Source organism: Orbicella faveolata, unplaced genomic scaffold (assembly GCF_042242905.1).
Source record: "Orbicella faveolata isolate gen_17 unplaced genomic scaffold, um_ofav_v1 contig_36, whole genome shotgun sequence".
Classification (NCBI taxonomy): Eukaryota; Metazoa; Cnidaria; class Anthozoa; order Scleractinia; family Merulinidae; genus Orbicella; species Orbicella faveolata.
The window spans coordinates 7,845,204-7,869,307 of record NW_028301565.1 but is presented as its reverse complement, the minus strand read 5'-3'; the positions used below and the strand labels follow the sequence as shown (position 1 = coordinate 7,869,307).

General features: G+C 38.7%; 1 protein-coding gene across 1 annotated transcript; it reads right to left on the bottom strand.

Annotated features, from left to right (window-relative positions):
- Positions 1-191: 191 nt before the first annotated feature.
- On the bottom strand, positions 192-24,069 carry LOC110049004 (coiled-coil domain-containing protein 180-like). Its single transcript, XM_089274769.1, has 47 exons — positions 23,884-24,069; positions 22,064-22,245; positions 21,848-21,936; positions 21,014-21,071; positions 20,836-20,887; positions 20,558-20,624; positions 20,398-20,435; positions 19,774-19,908; positions 19,189-19,351; positions 18,821-18,917; positions 18,368-18,487; positions 17,912-17,991; positions 17,217-17,305; positions 16,668-16,715; positions 16,320-16,394; positions 16,069-16,197; positions 15,661-15,705; positions 15,427-15,486; positions 15,273-15,328; positions 15,001-15,127; positions 14,332-14,406; positions 13,719-13,875; positions 13,243-13,330; positions 12,582-12,663; positions 11,718-11,811; positions 11,350-11,462; positions 10,952-11,019; positions 10,640-10,682; positions 10,047-10,150; positions 9,320-9,380; positions 9,095-9,210; positions 8,610-8,694; positions 8,383-8,481; positions 7,885-8,078; positions 5,968-6,077; positions 5,796-5,860; positions 5,327-5,382; positions 5,038-5,130; positions 4,629-4,695; positions 4,389-4,533; positions 3,887-4,047; positions 3,182-3,319; positions 2,642-2,753; positions 2,120-2,191; positions 1,529-1,621; positions 1,179-1,255; positions 192-563 (listed from the first exon to the last, which is right to left on the bottom strand). Exons 1-47 carry the CDS (start codon positions 23,956-23,958, stop codon positions 435-437), a joined length of 4,482 nt encoding a protein of 1,493 aa, XP_089130895.1. The 5' UTR covers positions 23,959-24,069; the 3' UTR covers positions 192-434.
- Between the last annotated feature and the right edge of the window lie 35 nt (positions 24,070-24,104).

Genomic DNA, 24,104 nt, shown 5'->3' with positions numbered 1-24,104 from the left:
AACATAAAAAACCTTTTGAATGAATGTAATCATTACTGGAGTTTTGCAGTACTTCTTCATGTGTTTTTTTGCTGCATCTCTCTCAAGTTCATTTAGGTAATCAATGGTTTGGGCCGATGTCCACGAAATGAAACATTTTCAAACTATATTTATCCACTGATTTCGGGTAAAAATTAACAAATACACTTCACTGCATTCTACAAAACAGTCGTTTACTCAACATCCATTTATTTACATTTTTTACAGTCTTGAAGGTTCAAACCAAATAAATACCTGTACAAGAAATATGACCTCAAAAAGCTAAAGTAAGACAAATGTGATTTTTCTTTTCGTTTTCACTGCTAGTCTTTCCTTTTCCTTTTTGCAATGTAAACCATACAAGATGTCACCTCCTCTAAAATAGAAACTCAGCCTAGTAATTGAACTAAGTCATCTCAGTAAAGTTCTTTTATTTTGTTGATGGATCGTTGCCAGCTTCTTGTCCATCTTTCCTCGTTCTGAATTTGCGCACTCGTTGCCTCTCGAATGGCCATCAGGCGAGACTCAAACTTCTCTTTATAATCCTGAAGAATGTGAAAAAAAAAAAGAAAAAAAAAAAGAAAAGAAAAGACAAAATCAATGGCCAATTCCCTCTATGAGATGTGCCTGCAGGGAATCATGGTAGTTTTATTCAACACCTTGGACTGGATGTTTTTTTGATGAATACAACTACCATGATTCCCTGCAGGCGCGTCGCATAAAAGGGAACTGGCCATTAAGAGATAATTACCCATTTCCTTAATTTGAGCAATGATATTCAACTTATGTCTGAATTTGTGCCAGCAAAATTTATTCACGTTAAAACGCCCGAAAACGCTGATGGAAACGACAGTATGTGACACTTTTCTCGGCACCGTTTTCAAAAGCTTCGTTTTCACCTACCACACTAGAAACGGAACGTTTTCAAAACGATGCGTTTTCAAAAGGCTCCACTTTTGAAACCGTTGTAGAAAGCCTCTGTTTTTATCAGCGTTTTTGGTCGTTTCAGTGTAGACGATAGGCGAAAACGAATCACACAGTATTGGTGTGGAAGAGGCCTTAGACGTCAAGATCATTTGTTTCTCTCAAAAACCCAATGAAACCATTATAAATGCAGTACAAAATTAACTTGGCTTTAGTAAATTTATAAAGAATTTTACCTCGTAAGCCTTGTTTCGTGATTTGATGACAGCCAGATGACCTTGTGTCGTCTTGACCGTTTTGACAGTAGGGGTTCGTGAGAAACTGTTAAAGAAACATTTTTAGTATTTCATAGTCTGTGACACTGACATTTCAAAAGAAGAAAAACAAGAAGTCTTTCGAGATTTGTTTCAATAACTATAAGCCTGGCGCAAAATCAAAAGCGAATATAGCTCAATAGGAGAACCTGGGTTTTCTTAACGAACCAATCCCACTTCCCTCCCTCTCCACCCATGCATGCTTGGTACACATGTAGGTAAAGTTCGAACTAGCTCTTGCGAAGAAGACTGAAGTGAAATTAAAAGGATATTGTGTTTCTTGTCGACAGACTCTTCCAGCACAAGTTCGTTCGTTGGTAGTCCTTCCCATGTTGTTCCACCAGATGGAAAGGGCGCTAACTTGTCTGGAACGAGAAATATAAAAAAAGTTAGAGGGAACTTTTCTCTCGGAGACAACGATAAACAGTATGATTCGGGTTTTAAAGAAAACGTCCACCTCGTTAACATATAGAAGGAATAGTCTAAACTGACGATTAGATTAAAAACGCATTAGTCTCGCAAAATAATAGCAAAGGCAAGCACTGCAGAGTTTGAATTCCCACTGTGGTTCCTCTTTTGCAAATATGTGACGTCATGTCGAACAGGCGAAAAAGTTAAAAATTCAAATAGATGATATCTGCATTCAATTATTTCACGTTGGAAAAAATTCAAAGACAATAATTTAGGGTCATTTGCTGACCTACTCTATCAAGAACATAGCCACATTTTCCACCAAGCACGTGGTGGATCTAGTAGCTGTTTTGCCGAGTTTTTGTCGCGAGAGATCCATAAAAGAACAGACCACAGACTTTTAGTTGACGATTGTTCTACTTCTAGGTCTCTGCACAATTAAGATTCCTTACCTTTGCCGTCTTCGTCTCCTGACATTTTTTCTCTTAAGAGCCTCTTGGTGCTCTTTGGTTTGGGTTCAACCTCTATGAAACAAAACCAGTACCGTGATACATCTTATGGTTAGTCTTAGAACTTCTTAAACATGAACATGTTTCGCGACGTTAAAATATCATATGAAATATTTGAAAGCTTTGTCGTGTGACTCGCTGAATGAACTGGGTTTGCCACGAGCGGGCTAACTTCCAAGATAAAACTCTTTGTACCCGAAGGGAATCGTAGATTTAGAACAGCGCACAAAGACTGCCTACCAACCCAGCTAAACAAAAATGGTTGATCGCTATATAGCATTTTAACTGGACATTCCAAATGTACAAAAAGTGGTGGGTTACTTCCGAGGTAGTTTTTGTTACGGATCGACCCGGACAACCTCGTTCCCATCGACCCAGAATGAGCAATGTTGGACGCGCGGAGAAAAGTGACCTGGAGGACCACTAAATACGAATCTGTGTACAACATATGGCTAAACAACTTACTTCCCACTTCAACGTCATCCAGAGAGAGAACTGCATCAAACTGAAGTAACATGGTCTCACATGTCTGCGCGAGTTTCTCGATAAAGACGCCTGCAAACTGGGCTTCGAGTTTCTGAGAAGCAGAATAAAAGTTACATTAATATTTATTGTGTTAAATATTACACGAGTGCGTGCGTTCATTTTTTCCTGTTTCCCCTTTTTTTCCTCTTGCATAAAAAAAAATTCGTTTCTAAAAGAAGCGAAATTTTATTGTTTGGGAACACCAAAATGGCCGCCGTGACGTCATGTGAAAACGCTCTACGCATGACATATATCCTGTGATGTACGTCGCCTGCCGTATTTGAAGTTCGCTCAAGAAGAACCGTTCAGAAAAGCACTGCATAAGGAGAAGTTTCAATCTAGCTGTAACATTTCCATTCGTTAAAATGTTGAGTAGCAAAGTAAATACTGTTTCCTACTCAATAACGTGGAATTCAGACTGAATTTTGCCAACTCGCCCCTCTACGGCCCGATTTATTTGGCAGGATTATAATGACCCACCGCCAGAGCTTCAGCATGCTGTTTAGCTCCATCCAGTGCTTCCTGTCGTCTTCTCTCTTCACTGCTGCACAGTGTGTCCATTTCTGTTCTGTTGTGAGGATGGCCCAAAGATGGCCGCAGCTGAGACTGGTGAAGACTCTGCATAATACATAGCAACAAACTAATTTGCCTCTGTCATTATCGAGATTTTTTCGCCTGAAGTGCGCTCAAACCAAAGACCTATGTTGATACAAGCGAGCGTACAATGTTCAAAAACGCTGAAAGTCCATTCTTACTGTCCTTATCCTTCGTTAACCAGGATCAGGAAGTAAAGTTTAAATTACGACAACATCAAGAACCCCGTGTAACTTCGTATATTCAACACAGTAAGGAATGTGGTAGATCCTCTTGGCCAATCGCTTACGTGAATGTTTCCTTCCTTTTTACAAGAAAGTCATTAGAATTCTTTCCGACGGAGGTCGAATTAAATATCTCCGTAATCAGTATTTTAAGATCTATGACACCCTCTATAACGTCGTTGAATATCGCGGCCCAAACTTTTCTCTTATTCCTTTCGCTGCCTGGAGTTTTCTCATTGCTTACGCCGGGCGAAAAGATGTGAGGAGCACGCGAAAGAACGCCACATTTATACTTCATGGGAAGCTCTCGTCGGCCATAAAGTTTCTCGCGATGCACGGTAAGAAATTTCACTTGTTTATACTGTACCTTTCTTCGCTCTAGTTCTTGAACCATGACTTTATAGTCATTCTCCAGCGTTTCTCTTTGTTTTTCTAAATCGCTCAGCTGATCAGCGACTATGATCTCTACTACCAGAGGTGGAAGATGAACTAAAATCACCGAAAACTTCTGCATCTGCGAGCGAAGTTCTATAAACAACAACACCAATATCAACGGTTTAATCGTTTACATCTGCTAAGCGGAGTTAGTTACAAGGTATAAAAAGCGCGTCTTCAAAACAGTGGCAAAGAAAGACCACAGTCTGCATGTTGTTATTCTGGTGAAAACTGCCCCGTTAATTTTTACATCATGATGTTCAAGTTTAAATGCGTACATATTCCGTACGTACTGTCTTCCTTCACTCAGGTTGTGAAAAGCTCACTCTTTCACTAACGGGAACAATAATCTCTTCCTGCCACTAATATTCATACCAAACAGGCAAAATAAATAGTATATTCGCATGAGAAGACAGAAGTCCACACTCTCTCACCTTGAATGCATGAATTGTGATACTCTTCGGACTGGGTCTTATATGACGTCAACCGCTGAACCAAAGCGTCTGCACAGAAGTCAAAATTCTCATGGATAGCCTGAGGCCGAGTTGGAGTCCGCTGACCTTTCTGGCGATAGTACATCTGGTAATCAAACGAATCAGTGATAAACGAGTATCACTATGGGAGGGGGAGCGAAAATTTTTAATGTAACCAAAGGCGTTAGAATGCAACAATACCTCAGAAGTAGCCAATAAGCCCTCTAAGCCTTCCCTCAGTATATTTCTAATTCGAGCCATAAAGTGTCTGCAATAAAGAAATCAAAACTTAAGGTCAAAACGTTAGGTCAAAGTGACACCAAAGCTATACACAAAGTGTACATCATGGAGATATTTCAGTCTATGACAATGTTAACTACTTTCAGATCTCTACCTTCACCAAGTTATTAATTTAACGATAAATAGAGGCCTCATGTACCACTTGACACGAGGAGGATAGGTGAAGGTTACGCGAAATAGGTAATGTACGCTTGGCTCAAATATACATTAGTAAAATGCAAGAGACGAACGAGGATGAAAAAATAAGGCTAACACGTGCGCGCACGTGACACAACCTACAAGTAGTGAAAACACAAGACAAGAAACTTACTTTCCATCCTCCATCTTTTCACCGAACACCAGGTACTTCTTGTCATATCTGGGTCCAAGAGGATCTCGTCTGGATGCACTTAACTTACGACTTCTAAGGACATGTGAAAAAAGAAAAATACAAACTACAGATTAATTGCATGGACTAAACAATTTCAGAAGAATTTGATCTCTCCGAAATTCCCACATTTGCTCGACGTCATGAAAAACCTCTGTACGAAACGGCTGGTTCGGTCAATTGGAAAACAGTAAAAAAAAAAATGCAAAATGTAATTGACTAATATTCTCACCCAGCGCTCTTTTGTCTTCCAGCCTGCTTGTCCAAATCAGACAGCGTGTGGCTCAGCTTGAAAGGAAAGACAACGATTTAACCTTCTATTTCAAACACCGATCATTTTTCAGTCCTCTTCATTGCGTCAATTCACAAACGTAACAGAGCGGTTTTCAATGGAGTGTCGTTGCACCAAGACCAAAGTAATCGATCTAGCCAATCACAGTAATTACAACTAGCTGACGCGAAGCGCGGGAAAACGTGTGCGAATGAGTCGCGACTTGGTGCGAGTTTTTTAAGCCAATCGCGTAGCGTAGTAAGTGCAAAATCAATTACTTTTCGACACTCAAATGAAAACCGCTCTAACAATCCCGTTCTAAGTCTATGGTGTTCAAGTGAAATAAACTACAGTGACGTGAAGGGATTATGGGGAATTTATTTATTACTCATGAAACAATAGTGAAGCCCTAAACACCTCCCATCTTTACCTCGCCTGGGACTGTCTTTGGTCTTCCATCACTCTCGGCGGCCTTGGCTGCCCTCGAAAGAGACGCTGGAAATGGACATTGCCGTAAATAAGATTAAATCAAATCACTGAAATCACGAATGCAGCTTGAACACACCATCATCTGGCAAATACAGAGTAAACCTGTCACTCACGAGTACTCTTGGGTTTCAAGCCTTCTCCACTTTGCGGTTCAGTAGAATCTGTTGTCTCGTTGCTTCCTATTAAAACCTTCTGGGACAACTTTCTTTTGCTTTTCTTGGATCTGCGACAGGCAAAAGCACAAGCACATAAAGTAAAGACACTAGGCAAGAAATCATGAGCATATTTCACGTAAATCACGGCAGATAAAGAGAGAAAGTTAATTTGTTGAAACACTGCAGTGGTATCTGCAGTTGTTTTAAAGAAAGTTTACAGAAAAAATCTCATTTCTCTCTACAACAGCTAAACTCTGTTGACATCACCAGGAACATACAATAGCATCGTCTTTTGATTACAAAGCCTGATTACAAATGGAGAACTCAGAAGTACTTCTACTCTCAAGACTTACTTTGGCTCAAGTTGATTCGCCTAAACTAACTCTCGTGGCCCGCGTACAAAGCATTTTACATTTTGTTAAACCCATGCGATTTAGCATGAAGATTACGGGAAGAATTAAATACACACCATCGAGAGTTGATTAGTCCTCCTCTAGTAATAGAGGAGTGCCTCACAAACACGTGGGTAATGACAAGAAAGAAGCAAAGAAATTAAACGTAACAGATGCATGAACGCAGACACACATTTGACGACGTCTCTCAAAAAAACAAATATCTACAGGAAAGATCACTGCTCAAAAACTACCATCCCTAACAAGAAAATGCAAAGCATAGAGAAAAAGACAAAGAAGTTCTGAAAGAATTAACAGCAAGCATACTTTGGAGAAGCCTTTCCTTCAGACTGCGTCGGTGAAGAAGGACTCTCTACAAAGCGACGAAAATTTTCTGGCGAAGGAAAGTTGTACACGCGACGCCAAGACAAGATCGTGTCTCTGACAACCGGAGTCTGAACCAAGGGATTCAGTCCATCCTCACTGGAGTCTGAGAGGAGATCTTCAAGTTCTTCTTCCGCGATTGTACTGAGATGGACAGAAGGAAGTCAAAGAATGGAAAGACAAGAATAAAAGAGAAGGATGCTCAAACAAGAAGTATCACATTGCAAAAATAGCACAAAGATAGAGGGGGGAAAAAGAAAGATGATTATGCTACGAAGTACAAATACAAAGGTGTACAGGTGGTTACGCCGGGATAATGGTATACAAGAACCCACGCTTCCTGCGTCTTCTGACATGAAACAGAGAAGAATATCTAGACAGGAAAGGGCGTGGAGACAAAACGTAATACCACGGGTCACTAGATACATGTAAGAACTTCGTCAAATAATCGGAAGTTTTCTACTAATTTGTCGGGTCAGGCGGCGGGACTTGTCAGGTTTTTTACCTCGGCCCGCTCATTATCTGGAGCATTGGTCACATGAAGACTAGGCAGAAAGAAGGAACACACATAGGTGGATGGAAATCATTTACATTCACTCTGTGCTTAAACAGATAACGAAAATAACTCAAAGACGATTCACTCTTGGCCAAGGTATGGGTTCTACAACTTGTAGCTGTTCAGAGGAAGACAAACCCACATTCAAACATCTGAAACCATAGTTGAGGTAAGTAGCAGAAAGAAGATAGTCGATTGGGTAAAGTAAGAATGCTTTCAACTTGGCAGCAGATTTGAAAGGAGAGGAAGAAAGCTTCAAGAAAAAGAGGATGACTAAACACAATTTTAAAAGTCTTTACATTGTCACATATTAACAAGAGTACATGATCCGCCTTCATGCAGAATCTTCTGAATAGTCAGGAACCAAAACTACAAATAGAGAATCCTTTGTTTCTCAACCGGCAAATCTGGAAACTCTTCAAGCAACAGAGATCCTCAGTTGCTTAATATCTAGTCCAAACAAACAAATAAACAGGCCGCATTTCATATGAGAATTAACAGGTATAAGATCCTTTTCAAAGAGATTGAATGGTCCCAACTAACTTGAGTGCTCCCTTGGAGCCTTTTTCTTCTTTTCTCTCTTCTTCCTTTTTCTCCTCTTTTCTCTTGAATCCAGCCTGCAAGGCAGCCAGACTGGGCGTGGCTGGGTTGAGGAGACAATTTAGGTACATGGACCTCTCATGGAATGTTTGAAGGATTGGAATGAGGCTGCTTTGCACTTCACGAGCTGTTACTTGCTGATGAAGATGAAAGAAAAAAAAGTTCACTTTGCCGCATACTGCAGCTAATTTTGTTTGTATAGAACAACTGTCCATCATAATAAATAACGACTTAATGGCAATGCAATCATCAGCATTACTGAAGGAGGAAGTTTTCACTTTTTACAACAGTTTTAAACGCAAATGAAACAAGTATAATTCAGAGCTGATTGTTCTAAGTTACATCTATTTTATTTGCGTTTGAAATTGTTGTAGGAAGTCCTCACTAACTTCGACCCTCGGACTGATTTCACTGACTCATATGACTGAGAATGTATCTCACCTCTTTGTCAAGATTGGGTTTTTCTACCGCATCAATATGGCGCTCAAACGTGGACAGATAGATAGCGAGCTTTTTGGCCTGAGAATTACTGAATGCAACCTAATAAAAGGCAGAAATGAACATCTTTTATGAAACACATCTCAGACAAAGCAGAAGATTGTCCGATTTAGTAACTGATATGAGAGTCCCCATAAAAATCATCCGTTCTATTTTTGTGAATTACTTACTTCGCTTTTGACCTTGACTTGAGTGTTTGTCAGCCATCTAGTCACTTTTTCCATAAATGTCAAGTCAAACAAATGATTTTTAAACCTACAGAGCAACGTAAAAACAAAATTGAATTCCTTGCTTACAAGGTAAAGTCTTAGTTATAGGGTTCGCAACAGGAAAGGTTTCTATATTTTGGGTCGACGTTTTTTGTAGCCTGCTTGAGGACGTACACTTTTTCCTTTTACACGGAAAAAGAAATTCTAGACGTCTGCACCCAAGCTAGAGATTTAGTGGCTTGGTGCAAGGTATTGAGTTAACAGTGGTGGTCTTAATGCGCTCACATAAAACTACCCTAATTAGTTGAGGGGAGAGTAAGATTTTACACCATGAGATATGGAACGTATATATAAGATTGGAGAGGGCGAGCAAGACGTTGAAGTGCACTTGGCAAAAAAACAAAAAATTCATCTTGTAAGTTAACTATTTATACAGCACAACCCACCTATCTTCTAACTTGCCAGCATAGTCGGTAGCTGCTTCTAGTCTCTTGGATTCCATTCCCTCCAGTTCAGCCATGAAGGATCCCTCTGAAGAGTCGATCTTACTCGCCATGCGTTCCTAATATTTGAGAATCACAGTTGCAGTGAAGATTTCCCGACTTGTACTACTTTGAATGTTAAGAGGAGAGCTAAACGGGACAAACAGAGAACGGATAAGAAGCACTCACCAGTTTCTTTCTGTACTCATCGACTTCATCCGTTGAAAAATTGCCACCGTCGGAAAATACCCTAGAGAGTGTAGAAAACAAAGCTTGAGGAAAGTTGTAAGTCTACGGTAGGGACAACCGCAGAGAACCGTATTATACACTGGCATAATCTTGCGTGTGGATCCAAGAAAACATTTGAATACAAAGGGAAGAAGCAAAAAGGAACTGATATGGGCAGATTGCGTTGCATTTATTACTGTAATTCAACTGTTTCAAGCCCAAGAGCTGATTGAGCCTGCATAGCCGGCAACAACAAAATGAAGCAAAAACGTGGTCCACGTCATGTTTGATGGGATACACTCCTATGGGACCTAAAAACTTCCACCAATTCCAGTTTTACTGAGAGTAACTTTGCTTACGCTTCAAAGATTTCAAAAACCAAATTCGATGTCTTAAACACTGAGCCTAAAAAGACACTCAGCTACATGTATCAAGGTTGACAAGCCAACATCATTAAACGGCACTCAATACGGAGCTAAGGTAAGGTAAGGTAAGGTAACTTTATTTTGAGTCATAAACGTGAGGGAGTGGTTGCCCAATCTCCCGAGCCAGGGGCTCTTGATAAAAACGCACGAATATTTACAATATCATTACTACTTTATAGCCACCCCTACTTCAAAGAGTTTCAAAATTACAACCCCTTCACCCATATCCCAGCTCCTAGTCTTGACAGCCACGCAATTCTTACTTGAATGTTTTTCTGAATCTTGCGTTTGAGTTCCGCACAGTGCTCAGCATGTCATCCAGATCGTGACGAAACTTTCTGAGGGAAGTTCTGATTACATCCATGTACTATGGACACAAACCAAACAGAGCAATCCACAGATTAACTAGGATTTAGATGGGAATCTGGATTACTGGCAGAAAGATTGACGACGAGAAACTGATAATTTGAAGAAGATACGAGAACGCAGCCTGCAGCTGATCTCTCGTGCAACCTAGTGCTCAGGGTCTCTCTAAGGAAGAAGAGAGACCCTGGGTAGGGGGTTGTCTCGCGTGCTCTGAAATATTCACATCCAATCCTTTCTAACCAAAAATCATATACGGTTACTATTTTTGTCTGCAGAACCTTGACCGAAGCAACTGAGTAATATTTGTTTTTAAAAATGCACATTGAATGTTAAGTGAGGAATACTGATTTAACACACTGTAGCCAATTAACGGGCGCAGCAGACTCTATAGAGATACAGTATGTCAACTAAACTGAAATTTTCCAATGGAGCTGCTTGGAGCGCGGTGACCATCAGAATGTAGATTTAAATGCAATGAAAAAGTTCTCACTTGCTCAACACGTCCTGCAACTTGATCTTGGATCACCAAGAGTCTGAAAGGAAAAATTCACAAAGGGACCCTTACTTCTGTCAACAACAAAGACCACCAGTTCGACTGGGATACTGCTCAGTAACACAACGAATCCTGGCGTAACAATCTTCGCAGTGCTCTTGCTCTTTCTTAGCGATTGGGCAATAAGTATCGGAAATTCCAACGGCGAGTTGCCCAAAACGCGCTAATCTACTACATTGATCCTGACAGATTAATCCGGCCAAGGAATGGCTTAAGAGTGAACATCAGTATAAAAACACAGTTACGTACTCGTGAGTTTTTGTCGCTGAAGTGAATGTCGCCTCAAGCTCTTGAACGGATTGTTTGAAAATGTCCGTCTGAAATACAAAATGGAAACAGTCAGTCAGGAGGCTAGCCGGTGACATGTTTTTATGAGACCACTGATGTTGAATACTTGAAGTTTAGTTTCTCCATGGCACCTTCGTTTAGGTTCGTTAGTTTTTCGTTTAAGTGTTACAAGTTACTTTAACTGAAAAAGACTGCAATTCCACGTTAAACTTGTGGTGTGCGGTCTTTCTTTTCTCCAACTAATGCATCTGGTTCTGTAGTTAGCTTATTTAATTCGTTAGGAGATCTCCTAGGACACTTCCACGACCAACATATCCATCGATTGACATTTTCAAATAACAAGGCAGTTCTTGACTGACCTCCTTATCATGTTCTTCTACCATCTGTTGGAACCTCGCCTTGAACTCATTTAGAGACGTAGTAACACCCTTGCAGTGCCGTTCAACTCGCTCTCGATGCATCACCAATTCCGCTGCAGGACCATGAAAAAATAGGACATTAGATTTCTGGGAAATCGGACGCTAAAATCTCTTATAGGGTTACGGGTTCTTAAAATTTCAAAAGATTACAACCATGCATGTATAGTCTTGCCACAAGTCGACCTTTGCTTAATCCTTCGCTTATACATCTTCCTCGAGCGAAGCGACGGCGAAACCAAAAAGCCAGGGAAGATTTGTTGAAAGGACTTTTAAAAGGTCTAAATCATGACAGCTAACAGTGTACCTACCTGCTCTCACATTATGCACGTCCTGCTCCGCTCTGGCAGCTCTTGGCTCGTGGAGATGAAGCCGCAAGTCTAACTCACTGTTTAACTCCTCAACCTACAAAAAAGGGAATAACAATCTCAATTATGCAACCCACCGACGAATCCAAGCCAAAGAATTAGAAATGCGATAATCAACAAATCGTCCAAGCGCCTGTTGTCAAAAGAATACGGATTCAGTAAATTCCCCTACCACGTCCTGCCCCCTGACCATGGAAGAGGGCGGCGGATTCATCTATAACTATGACAGGTTGCTTGTTATAACATTTGGGGGAAAAATTTGTCAATTGGTACCGTTTAGTCTGTTAAAAAATATAATGTAAATATACTTAATTCTCAAACGAGCGTCCAGGTTCGGTTCAGAATTTTCGCCCTACCTTTTAGGTTGGTGAGCTCAGTAAAAGATGTTGTAAAACTTTGCGTTAATCGACTAATTCCAATTTGAAATTTTTTCATTTACCTGTAACATAGTCACCATCACAATATCAAATTGTCAATGTAAGTTAATTAGTTGTTTCATCCCCACAAAGTAAGAGTTGAGCCATCCCCATAAAGTAAGAGTCTGGTACCTCTGAGGGGGTTCTTTACGGAATTTGCGACTAGCATCTTGTCATTTCTATATAAGGGAATTCCCCTGGGACCTTAACATTGCTGATTAGCAAGCTTGCGAAAAGTTCTAGGAACACTTACAATATATTTCACACCATATTGAACACTGGCAAAGAGCCTACGCACAAGCCTTAAACGTTGTGAAAAAAAAATGCCGAAAAACAATTACGTGTGTACATCCACGTGCAAATGTACAATACTGCAGATCTAAATGTTTACCTTAGCTGCTACTACGCTGTTTGCTCTGTCCATGGCCTGTATCTTCCATTCTTCAAGATGTTCTAAAAATTCCATTCGTATGCTACAGATATAATAAAGCCACAAGCCAGTTAGATCAGTTTGCGTGCTGCACTTTACAAAAACTTAAAATGTCTTTTTTTTTTACATAAGTATACATTGACTCTTCTACAACAGAAGGAAATGTTTGAAAAAAATGTATTCAACCACCATCTTGAATGCCAACATTGACTCCTAAAAAGATAGTCTTGCATCCAGTTCTAGTGCTAGCATTTGGCAACTGGGCGCGCAAATGTTCATTGTCAGTGAATATATGAAAGATCATATACTTGAAATGCGGATATCTTTCTCCGCAGTTCAAGTATATGATCTTTCAAATATACACTTGTATCTTCACCATCTACGGGTATATTACGAACTCACAAAGTGACCAGCCCCCAGTTGGCTTGTTAGCTCAGTTCGTAGAGCACTGCACCGGTATCGCAGCTGCTTAAGTTGTGTGTGTAACTGCGATGATCAGTCATTTCTTCAATGTTCATTGTATTTCGCATTCTACGTCGGTGTCTCGAGACCAGACCTTTACTGTCGTACCTGTTTAATTGACAAGAAGGGCTTGCCCAGGACTAATGGTAAGCTTACTTACTGTTTTCTGAGGTCCAAGAAAAGTTCTTCCCTGATGACGATGGCTTCAATATAAGACGGCAAAGCATCTTCCTCTTCTTCATCTTCTTCTAAAAAACAAATAAAAGAAATGTTCTTTTCATTTTAGAAATAAAGCGTAGAGTGCATGACATGTTATGTTGAGTGTGTGACCGCAAGTTAATGTACCGCAGTGTATGCTGGGATTTCGTCGGGGATGAGCCATGTCCTCGGAGATTGTTATGTAAAAGTACGGAGCTTGTGCTTGAGAATAAAACGTTTCTAGTTTAATGGAAGCTTGTAACAACAGGAAACGCTATCAAGACAATTTAACAGTGAGAAATCCACATGTATCAACATGCCGATAACATTTCACGGACAGTTGATAGGTGAAAAGTTGGGAAAGCCAACAAGAATCAAATCCGAAACTGAAGCGAGTGACGACTATACAGTAAGAAATTTGCACATGGTGTACTGTACCTTGTGTATCCGTTAGAAAGGTAAGACAAGTCCTCATACTCTTAACACTCTCTGGACTCTCAGGCAGACCGTGTTCCCCAGGCTCCACCAGGATGTAAAACGTCGTGCCGTTCGAGGTTGTAAGCACATCGTCAATGGACTGGGCCGCGGGTGACTTCTACACAAGCCATGCAAATGAGAAGCACACAATAGTCCATATTCGTATTCTCGGTATTGGACTGGAACTAGCTTGCAACTGAGGCTAATGTGGGAAGTCGTTTTAAATGCAAATGACTCTAATCGCTTTTTTAAATTATTAATGATATTCCCCCGCACAAGCCTCTATTTCAAGCTAGTTCCAATCCAATACCGAGAAAACGAATATGGCCTATTAATCAAACTTGAAGTGTTTTTTTTCTCCGTTAGTTTTGAGCGTTTAGTTTTCAATTCTTTATTCCACCAGGCGATTTATTTCAGTCTACTTTCTCTCGCTTGCTTTCCGAAGGTTAGCTAACTTCATGGTTTTTTGAGAGATAAAATCAGGAATAAGCTCTTGCAAAATTGAGCCAATTTACCAGCATTAGTTAATAAGCAAACGGTTGATGCAGATAAGAAAACCACTGAAAGTTCTTACTTCTTTTTTCTTTGTCTTGCTCTGCTCTTGTTTTCCCATCTTATCTTTTTTCTTCATTCTGGACTCAGTTGAAGGCTAAAACAAAACCAGGAGTTAGTAAAAGCAAATAAAAGTCCAACAGAAAAGGAAATTATAGAAATGAAGTTTGTGAATTTCAAATTACAGATCGAATGAAATTACCCCTAAGTTGTAGAATTCATATACGATCGGCAAAAATTGGCACATTTGGAAGGTACTGCCGTAATATTTTTCAAAATCTTGAGCTCCAACTGCCCAGAAGTTTAGTTAGCCAAGCGAGGGAATTTCTGATTGCATTAGGAAGTTGGTGTAGTATACTATGTTTTTCTCTCTTATTTTTCTGTTTGCTTTTGCTATGATCGAGTTAGTCACATGACATCGACAAGCTTCGGAGCATTCGTGAATGATCGGAAAATTTTGTTATTTGCCGACAAGAATCGGAAACTCGTCGGGTATTTTACGAGTATTGTAAACTTGCACCTTTAAATTCGTTATAAAATTTAACACCAATCTTCAGTTCCTATAGCCTCCTCCGTTTTCTGGGATGTCACGCAACGCTCCCTCCTTCTTTGGGGGAATCGTTGCGTGACATCCCCAAAAAACGACTGCGGAGGAGACTACAGTTCCTACGGAATCTGCTAATTTACTGACCACTGTTTGTCTCCGATCCACTTGGAAATACTTGCACACTTCTCCATCGTATTTCTTAAGTTCTTCATTGACTAAGTCGGGATAAGAACTGGACGTCTGCATTTGAAGGCTGTGAAAATCGTTGTACCTAAGAAAAAACAAAACGCAACGTGAATTATCAAACAGAAATAGTACACTTACGCTGTTTAAGGCAAAACATAGCAACTAAAGATGACAGGCGTGGGGTAACTGTGTAAAACATAGCCGCAGTATCTCTTTCTGTTTGTACTTACAGTTGTTTGATCTCATCCAGAGCAGTTAACGCCTTTTGCAGGCTGTCTGTCAACGCCTAAGTCAAGAGCAAGGCAAAGAACTTATTATGAGAACTGCAAAAAGAAAAGAGCCACATGTATTTACAATCGAATTCTTATTTTCACTTAATTATACCTGTTCACTTGAATCCTGCCTCATCTTGTCCATAATGATATCCAGATTTGCTTCTTTCACCTATACAAGTGACAGAAGTAAAACAAAGTGTAAAAACACTGAATGTATATTCTTAATGTATATAAATGGATGTACTCAGTCAACATAGACGATATCACAGTAAATTCATTCGTAAAGCTCTTACGGTTGCGTTCAGCAACGATATACCGGCATCGTTTTGGACTGTGTACACACCTGATTTGCACCATCGTGGTCTCGTCGATTTTTCTCCAGTTGCTCCTGAAAAACGTAAAAGTTTCCAGATTACTAAAAGGGGTCAATTCTCTTGATTACTATTGATAATTATTAAACGTAGGCGCTTATTGGCTGTGAGTAATTTCGAAAACAGTATACGTATACAAAAAACCGGCATCAACTCTGGGTTTCGTTTGAGTGACTAACTTTAGCGCAGATGTGGAATAATAACGAAAGAATCCTTAAGGGATTTGAGTGGTTTAACTGTGCTTGCCTCGGGTTATCTTTGGAAACAACCCCTAAGCGCATACAGTATCTAAAATAGCTCTGAATCTTTTTCGACCTGCGGTATGGAACTTAAATTCAGTTGTCAAATTGAAACCATGACACAGAGGCATAGAAATATACCTGCAACTTTCTTTCTTGTCGAGCCAAGCCGATCTCGTGTAGGTCCCATAAATGTGCCGCTCCTTGTACGAACTTGAACAGCGATTTGATCATCATCTCGTGAAAACTACTCATGTTCTCCAAAGAGCGCTGGAAATTGAAACGAAGTTAAGTAAGACCTTAGTCGTCAAGGCAGTTTTCAACTAGCCGGGTTTATCTAACTTGTAATTAGCTTTATCTGACTTGTAACTAATGTTGACCGGCATCTTTACCTCCATTTTGTCAATCTCGTGTTCGAATTTTGTTTGCTTCTCGCCGATGAGTGGTAGGAATGACTCATTCATCACCTGTTGGAAAGATGAATGACACAAAATTATGTGGAGGAACGAGAATGAATACTCAGACAATGACACTATATTTCAGAGTTGAAAGAACACGTCATGCAGCATTTACAATAACTGCTCTACGTTTAGGGCAGATTAGCTCTTAATAAGTTGAAATTTTTCGAGGTTATGTCTTGTTCTTGAAACTAAGAGACAAATGGAAGAAAAGACGATAATAGTAAAACGCTGAAACAGATAGACAAAAATAAATTGAAACACTAAAAAACACTCGATCACCTCCTCGGTTCTGACTGCATCAAGAATGCCTCCTGACCGGAACTGCTCCTGGAAAACAAGACAGAACAAACTGAAAAAAACTTTTTTGGTATAAGGTTGTGCCCCTCGTTGTCACTTTCACTGCTGCAACCATTGCTGTCTCCAATTACATGTAGTCTAAACGTTCGCCTTTTTATGAAGCTGTAGATCAAGACGACATGCATGCCCTGGTTGTGATAATTTTTCTAATCTGGTCATTTCACATGTACAGTAGGTGCTTTACGATGTATCGCTACTGAACAGTCTTGTAAGAGGAAATTTATGTCGGTTAAACTTCAACTATTCGCTGATTTTATCGATTGTTGTGCACCTTAGATCAGAACATAAAAGTTTTCCTAGGAGATAAAGGTTACTAATCTCACTTACGGCCCTCATTTTCGCATGTCACAACACGTTGAAGACACAACGCTTAGTGACCACTGGTATTCTGCCTCTTAACCAATCAACTACAATTTCCCGGCTTTCAATAAGCTATCACAACTGTTGTACATAATGAACTAAGGAACAAACCTTGACACTGTTAACTTCCTCCATACACTGGTCAATAACACGGTCATACTCAGCCTGTAAAATGTCTTTGTACCTAGCATGGACCTCCTCTGAAAGCCCAAAATAGAAGTACAGTAACTTTAAACAGTAATCACGTAGAATTGGCAAGTTAATCTGACGAATGTATATCTAGATCCTAAATCATACTCCCAGCGATGTAAATTCCTCTCAGTTTTTTCGAAGTAAAGTATCGGTTGTTCTCGAAAGTCAACTGGGAAGACTGAATTTCTAAGCCAGTAGTCTAATCCCCTCCGATCGCGCTTCTAGTTTTCTCCCCTCCCTCCCCTTTGAACGTAATTGCCACGAAGAATTACTAAGCCAGTGAACAGACCTTACTACAGAACATCAGCAGGAGTTTATATAGAGCAAACTTATTTGAAACACTGGAGGAGTTTCCGATTCTTGTTCTCAAAACAGTGCGACAAAGATACGCCAAGTTAGCAGGTTTTTGAGAAGATTTGCAAATCTTGAGTGAAAAAAAAAACCTCATTTGACAAGTGGAAATCAAGTTCACACAATAAATAGAATCAAGTACATGGTCTACTCTATAAGGAAACAAGATGCTAATGTCGTTCCACTCCTGTTCCTCACAGACAAAACTGTTGCAGTTCTCACCAAAGACACAGCACTGACTAATTCAGGACAGGTGAACTCACCAAGTTGATGACATGTGTCTAACAAAGCAGTGTTCCATTGATAAACAGCAGATTTAGTGGAGTTAGGAGGCCTCATGTTCCTATAAAGACAGAGGATATAGACTATATGACCAACATGTCATTAAAAATGCTTAAAAACAACAGTTACACAAAAAGAAACATATCCATACAGTTAGAAGGGTGATGGCTAACTCAACCTGGAGAATCTTTCAATTTTCAAATTTACTGCAAATTAAATAATGTGAGGGTGTGTTTATGCAGTTGAATGCAAAAATCACTGAATCAAAATTGTGGAATTCTATTTGAATTACTTCTAGAGACAAACTACTTAAGATTAAGAAAGGCTATTCAAAACGAGTGACAGCTCTGAAGAAAACAAACAGGACAAAAAAACCAACTAATTCAGGGCTCATGAGATACATGTAAATGTAAACTCACGTTGCAGCTTCAACAAACCTTAGCGATTCTAAGAGATCCAATCTTTTCTTATTTAAAGTACGTTGTTCTGCAGTGAATAATTCCATCTTCCTTCTTAATTCTGGTGGGTCTTTGATTGATAAACTCTTCATGAACTCGCTACAATAAATACAAGAAATGCTAGTTTTATGAATAGACATACAAGTACTGTAGGTATTGAAAACATGACTCACGCATTGAGATTCCTAGCCAAGAATTGTTAATAAATAAACTGAGATCAATGTACATGTATGGTTGTTAACACTTCAAAATAGCTTAAAGTAGCCACCAGATGCCTAATAAATTGATCAATTCTTAAGAGACTTCTATCTTAGCTTCCATGTCATGATTGCTTATACTCACTTCTGTGTTTTGCTTTGGCCTCAAGCAAAGATAAAAGTGTGAGTTCTGGTTAACATTATGTTAATACTAACAATAATACAGCTAACTCACTTGAACTTCTCCACTGCCACTTGGCATTTCAGTTGTCTCCAGTCCTCTACTCGTCTTTGCCATGTTATGTAACACTGCCTCTCACGTTCAACATCAGCTTGAAATATATAATCATGAGAAGTTTTGTATTAGTATTTTAGATTGTTAAGTAAAGAGAATGGGCCTTTAATTATTTAGTTGCTATGCATAAGGCTTGAATCTACAGTAAATTAATGGTTAAAATTAAAACCATGAGTTTCAGCAGTTCTCAATATGTATACCATTATTCTAGCTGGTCCCTTCTGTCAAAATGACTGGTAAACTCCAAAATTTTAACAAGAATCAATAAAAATTGTTCTCAGTATATGGCAATTAATAACAATACTTACCACTCAGTAGGTTAGACGTGAGGTCTGCATATGCTCTCCTGTTTATTAGAATGGTGGAGTTGACTCGCTGAGCTTCCTTCTCTAACAATCTATGCACATCAGGGGGCATCAGGTGTGCTACTCTCTCAAGAACTTGGTTATAACCTTTCAGAGTCTCACGAATCTGACACAGTAAAAGAATAAATTGACATGAAAATGTCTAAAATTGCCAAAAGAAAAAGACACATCTCTTAATTTTGAGTAGAAAATGGATATTTTGAGCTCCTTATATCCTGAGATGTGAAGCAATTTTTTGGTATGAGTCAATCTAAGAGAAGTTCTCCTAGATTGACTCATACCACCACTCATACATGTGGTATGCATGTTACACCCCAGCAACCTATCATGAAGTGTACATCAAACATTTGGGATGAAAAGACAGATAAAGCCACAATAAAAGTACAGTTAATTTATCACCTATTTTGAGATTAAAGGCATGCAATTCGTGCAAAGGAAAGCTCTACAGTATTGCATGATTTTGTTGTAGTCTTTGTACAAATTACAGCCCAGCCTTATGATTCTAAACAAGTCCTCCATGATACACACCAAGTTTCCTCTGTCATATTCCACCTGCTCTAGAGTAGCATCCAACTCTCTGATCAATATTTGTCGATGAACAGAATGCACTGAAATACATTCCCATAGTTCCTCTAAATCAGCTAAGTTGTGAAGCAGCAGGTCCTACAACAGACAAGAGAAATTTGACACTTTTAGGCACAATTATTTTCTGTTAAATGTCTGAGGGGTGGATCCAAGATTTTTCTTAGGAGGGTGCACCACTAAGGAATGGCATAACTGACTGGTAAGGTAAACAGATTTTAAAAGCAAATACGAAGAAGAAGGCCTCATCTCGGAGAGGGGGTGTACACCTCCTGCACCCTCCCCCTCAATCCACCACTACATATGCATGCTTTCAAAAATTTGAAACTTACACAACTTTGTATACTTAACAGTTCACAAAGGCAATTTTGTATGAAGTTCAGAATTGATCTACAACATGTACCACTGTACAGATTGAAAATTGTGCCGCACACTTTTATTTTGGACTGAATGAAGTTTGGCAGTCACAAGCAGTATTAACAGATACTGTTTCTAATGTTCATTGAGAGGACATGGTGACTACATTCATTTGTATTTAAAATGCAACTTAAGCTACACTGTGTCACTTACATCATCACCTTCTATTGTTTGCAGCAGCTGCTCAATTTCTGCAATGAAAAACAACATTGATTTATAATGTAAAAGATATCTTTATGCAAAGATGGTAAAAATTTCTACAAATGATATTTAACAACGTTCTTTTCCCCAATAATATGATAATTTGATTTACCTGTATCATTTTCAACTAAGCGTTCTTTTAAATTTTCACAAGATTCCAGTATATGTGGCTCCAACTCCTAGAAGGTTTAAAGAATACCAGCCAACAGTCATATTTTAAAAAAAAACCCTGTCCTAAGACTATCAAACTTACTTTGACTTGAGCTTAAAGTACAATACATTACAGCCAGGACTCATACAGTCAAAAATTATGGTGTAAGCTATATTTATTTGTAACACTTGAATGTTTTAATATGCAGTTTTTACATGTATATATATGCACAAACTTACAGCATTGATGACTCCAAATTCCTGATACATATCTTCTAAATATGATTCATGTCTTGAATTTGAGGAAAAGGAGTATTATCAAATTAATGTCAAGTAAAAAGGAAGATGTTCATTGATAAAACGACATTAAATGTCACTTTTTACTAAGTCAATGTAATCACAGTAAAGTTTGTCACACCGTTCCTTCCTGCTTGCTTCTAGTCTTTCAATGATGTTTGTCTTCTTTTGAGCAGTTTCTTTAAAATATAAAGCAAGTATGATAAAATTACACAAAGAAATAATTTATTGCTTTGGTCATACTAAATTGCTCAAGAGTGCTGGAAATGTGAAATAGTGCTCCAAATTTGAAAAAGTGCCAAAAAAGTGCCCAGCACAATTGAGACAGGCCTAGCAAAGTTGCTAGCCTAACATCTAATCTCATCATTCCAATAAGTACTTGTTTGAAAATTAAACTGAAAATTAAACTGGTTTGAAAATTTCAACCAAGTTTAAAAAAATATGAACCAGTTTGAAAAATTTAAATTGGTTTAAAAAAAATGAAAATGAAAATAAATTTAAACCATAACATATACATGTATAATTATATCATAAATTATACACAAAATAAACTTTAAAAAAATAATGAAAAATGTTTACATATACATGTACATGACTGTAAGTACTGTTATTAATTATATGGCTAGCTCCATGAGCAGGCAAGATGAACTGAATCCTGCACTGTAATTGGCTACCCAAGCAGGCATTTTGATGATGCTATATATCTTGCCCACTTGGGATTAACCACTGTGTCCCACAAGGAAATAGTGTTCTTTTTTCATTATACAATACATCCGTTATTGACCAAGCTTATTTGGTCAAGATAGCTGGATATTGCCCCCATTAATTTTTTGCATGTTTATGGCCCTGACAACTGCGTCTCAGACCATAAACATGCAAAAAAGGAACTTGGCTAATATCAAGCCATCTTGACTTCACGCTTGGTCAATAACCCAAATATACACGTAGAACTCACTTGGTGTATCTGGAAGTCCTCTTACTTCTATAGCTTCAAAAAAACTATCTGATTTAGATGTATTTTGCATGGCATCAAGAGCTGCATACCTAGAATTGAAGAGGAACACATAATTTGTCAAACAACATAATTTGTGATCTGGGTTAAGTTAATTCATTATTTTAGTAAGACATGTATTTTGAATCTTATCACTGAACTTGTTACACCTTGACTTACTTAAAATGCACTGGATTCTCTATGCTACTCTCATTTGGTCGTCCCTGCATCCACCTCTTTTGCCGGCTTGTCAGAATACCATGACCAGTCACAGCTCTTGATTCTCTGACCAGTGGTAAAAGTGGTGCAGACCTGGGTTTGGATGGCTGCCTTTCCTTTTCAAGTGCATCTACCAGGTTTACCTAGATTGCAGCAAAAATCAAGAAGAAAATTGCAATCTCTGCTTGGTTCATTGCCCTTTAATTTCATTGGCTAACCAAATGTTATAACATAACAGTGCACAGTAACATAACCATCTTCATTTGCATTCTTTCCAGTTACGGACTGTTCTATTTTATTATGTAAAGCAGTCAAGGCCAAGCTAGTTCATCCCACTCTTGTGGACAGACATCAATAACAACACATTCATATTAAAAAATTCACTTAAGGTCATTCCCCAGTATTGTATTGCGCATCCCTACTGTGCATAATTTCACACATGATTAGTACACATGCATTAAAAAATGGCGGCTTTTTCTTTACGGCTGAACCTTGCCATAGAGGTAAATCGTCATTTTCTCGTAAATGAGTATGGTGACCTATCATTTTTTTCTGTTTTTTTTTTTTTTTTTAAATCGAGTAATAAATTTCTCTGTATAAAATAAAATAATATGGACCAATTCTCAGTGTAGAATAAAAAACAATTGTCAGAAACATGAATTTAGCAAGCAATCGTGACTACAATCATGGTGCTGTTATAAGTATTTATTGAGTATAAACAAGGTGCTGTTGCTCCTAAACGAACATGGGGACCCCCCATTTTTATTTCAAAATTCCTATAAGTTAAGTTAAGTTAAGTTAAGTTCCTATAATATAAACAATCAATAGGCAAAGTTTGACAAAAATCTAAGTGCAGGTTCTATTTCAGTGGAATGACTTCAATTATGATGTAGTAGTCTACAGTATATTGATCGGGCTAGGCGAATAGCAAAAAGTGCTGAAAAATGTACAAACCTCAGCAATCCAATGACTTATAATTAGTGAAATGTTAACAAAGTACCAAATTTGCAACAAATGCTCCTTTGACACTTTGGTCAGTACTCAATGTTTATCCACATTGTGCCAGGGTGCATTTTGTGCAGGGATACCCATGGATCTCCAATGTTGAATTCATTGCTTTTTTGACAACAATCCTTCAAAACATTTGCATCACGTGGACTACACTTTGCTCAACATATCAATGTGGTAAAATTAATGTTCACCACTTCCTGACAGTTTTGGTTCAAGTTAACAGAGCTTGGAGATTACATGGTATGTACAGCCTGCAATGACCTATTACTTCTGTAAAAGAAATTACACATAGTAGGCTGATTTTGTTTTTCTTCATACACATGTTGATGTAATTAATATAATCTTAGATTCCTCAGTGAATGGTTGACTATTGCGATATCATAAATGCGGACAACAATGAATGAGCATTTATTAAACAAAATTTCAACACGCCAGGGTTTATCCACCTGATGTTAAAAAATAGTTCACTTCCTCAACAATTTGTTATAACAAACATGCTTGCTAATACTCTTCTAATCAACAAAATGTGCAAGTACCAATGACAATTACAGCTGAAAGGTGCTTGCAAACCACCTTTTCAAACGAAATGCAGTACAGTTTTAGGCATAGGCCGCGATTACAGATCAAGACCTACTTAAGGATGTAAACAAATAATTTATAAACTTACGAGACAAACGGTAACCCAGCTTTCAATTTTAATAATTAAACCCATCACTGCACACGGTTAACCTGGCTGTTTGTTGTGGAGCTAAAAACGAATCAAAACTAACCTCTGCGTCAAACACTTGGCGATATACCTCATCCTCTGGTATCAGTCGGCGAGCTTTTAGTTCAGTCTGGGCCATAATAAGTCTGGTTGCTTGTTCTCGTGTTGAGTTATCGAGGACAATTTCTGTCTTTCACAGAATCCGCCATTTTAGTCAAGCGTTTGTTTGTTAGCAACATAAATAAGTTTGGTCCCAGTCTACATTCGGCCATTGTTCAAAAGATT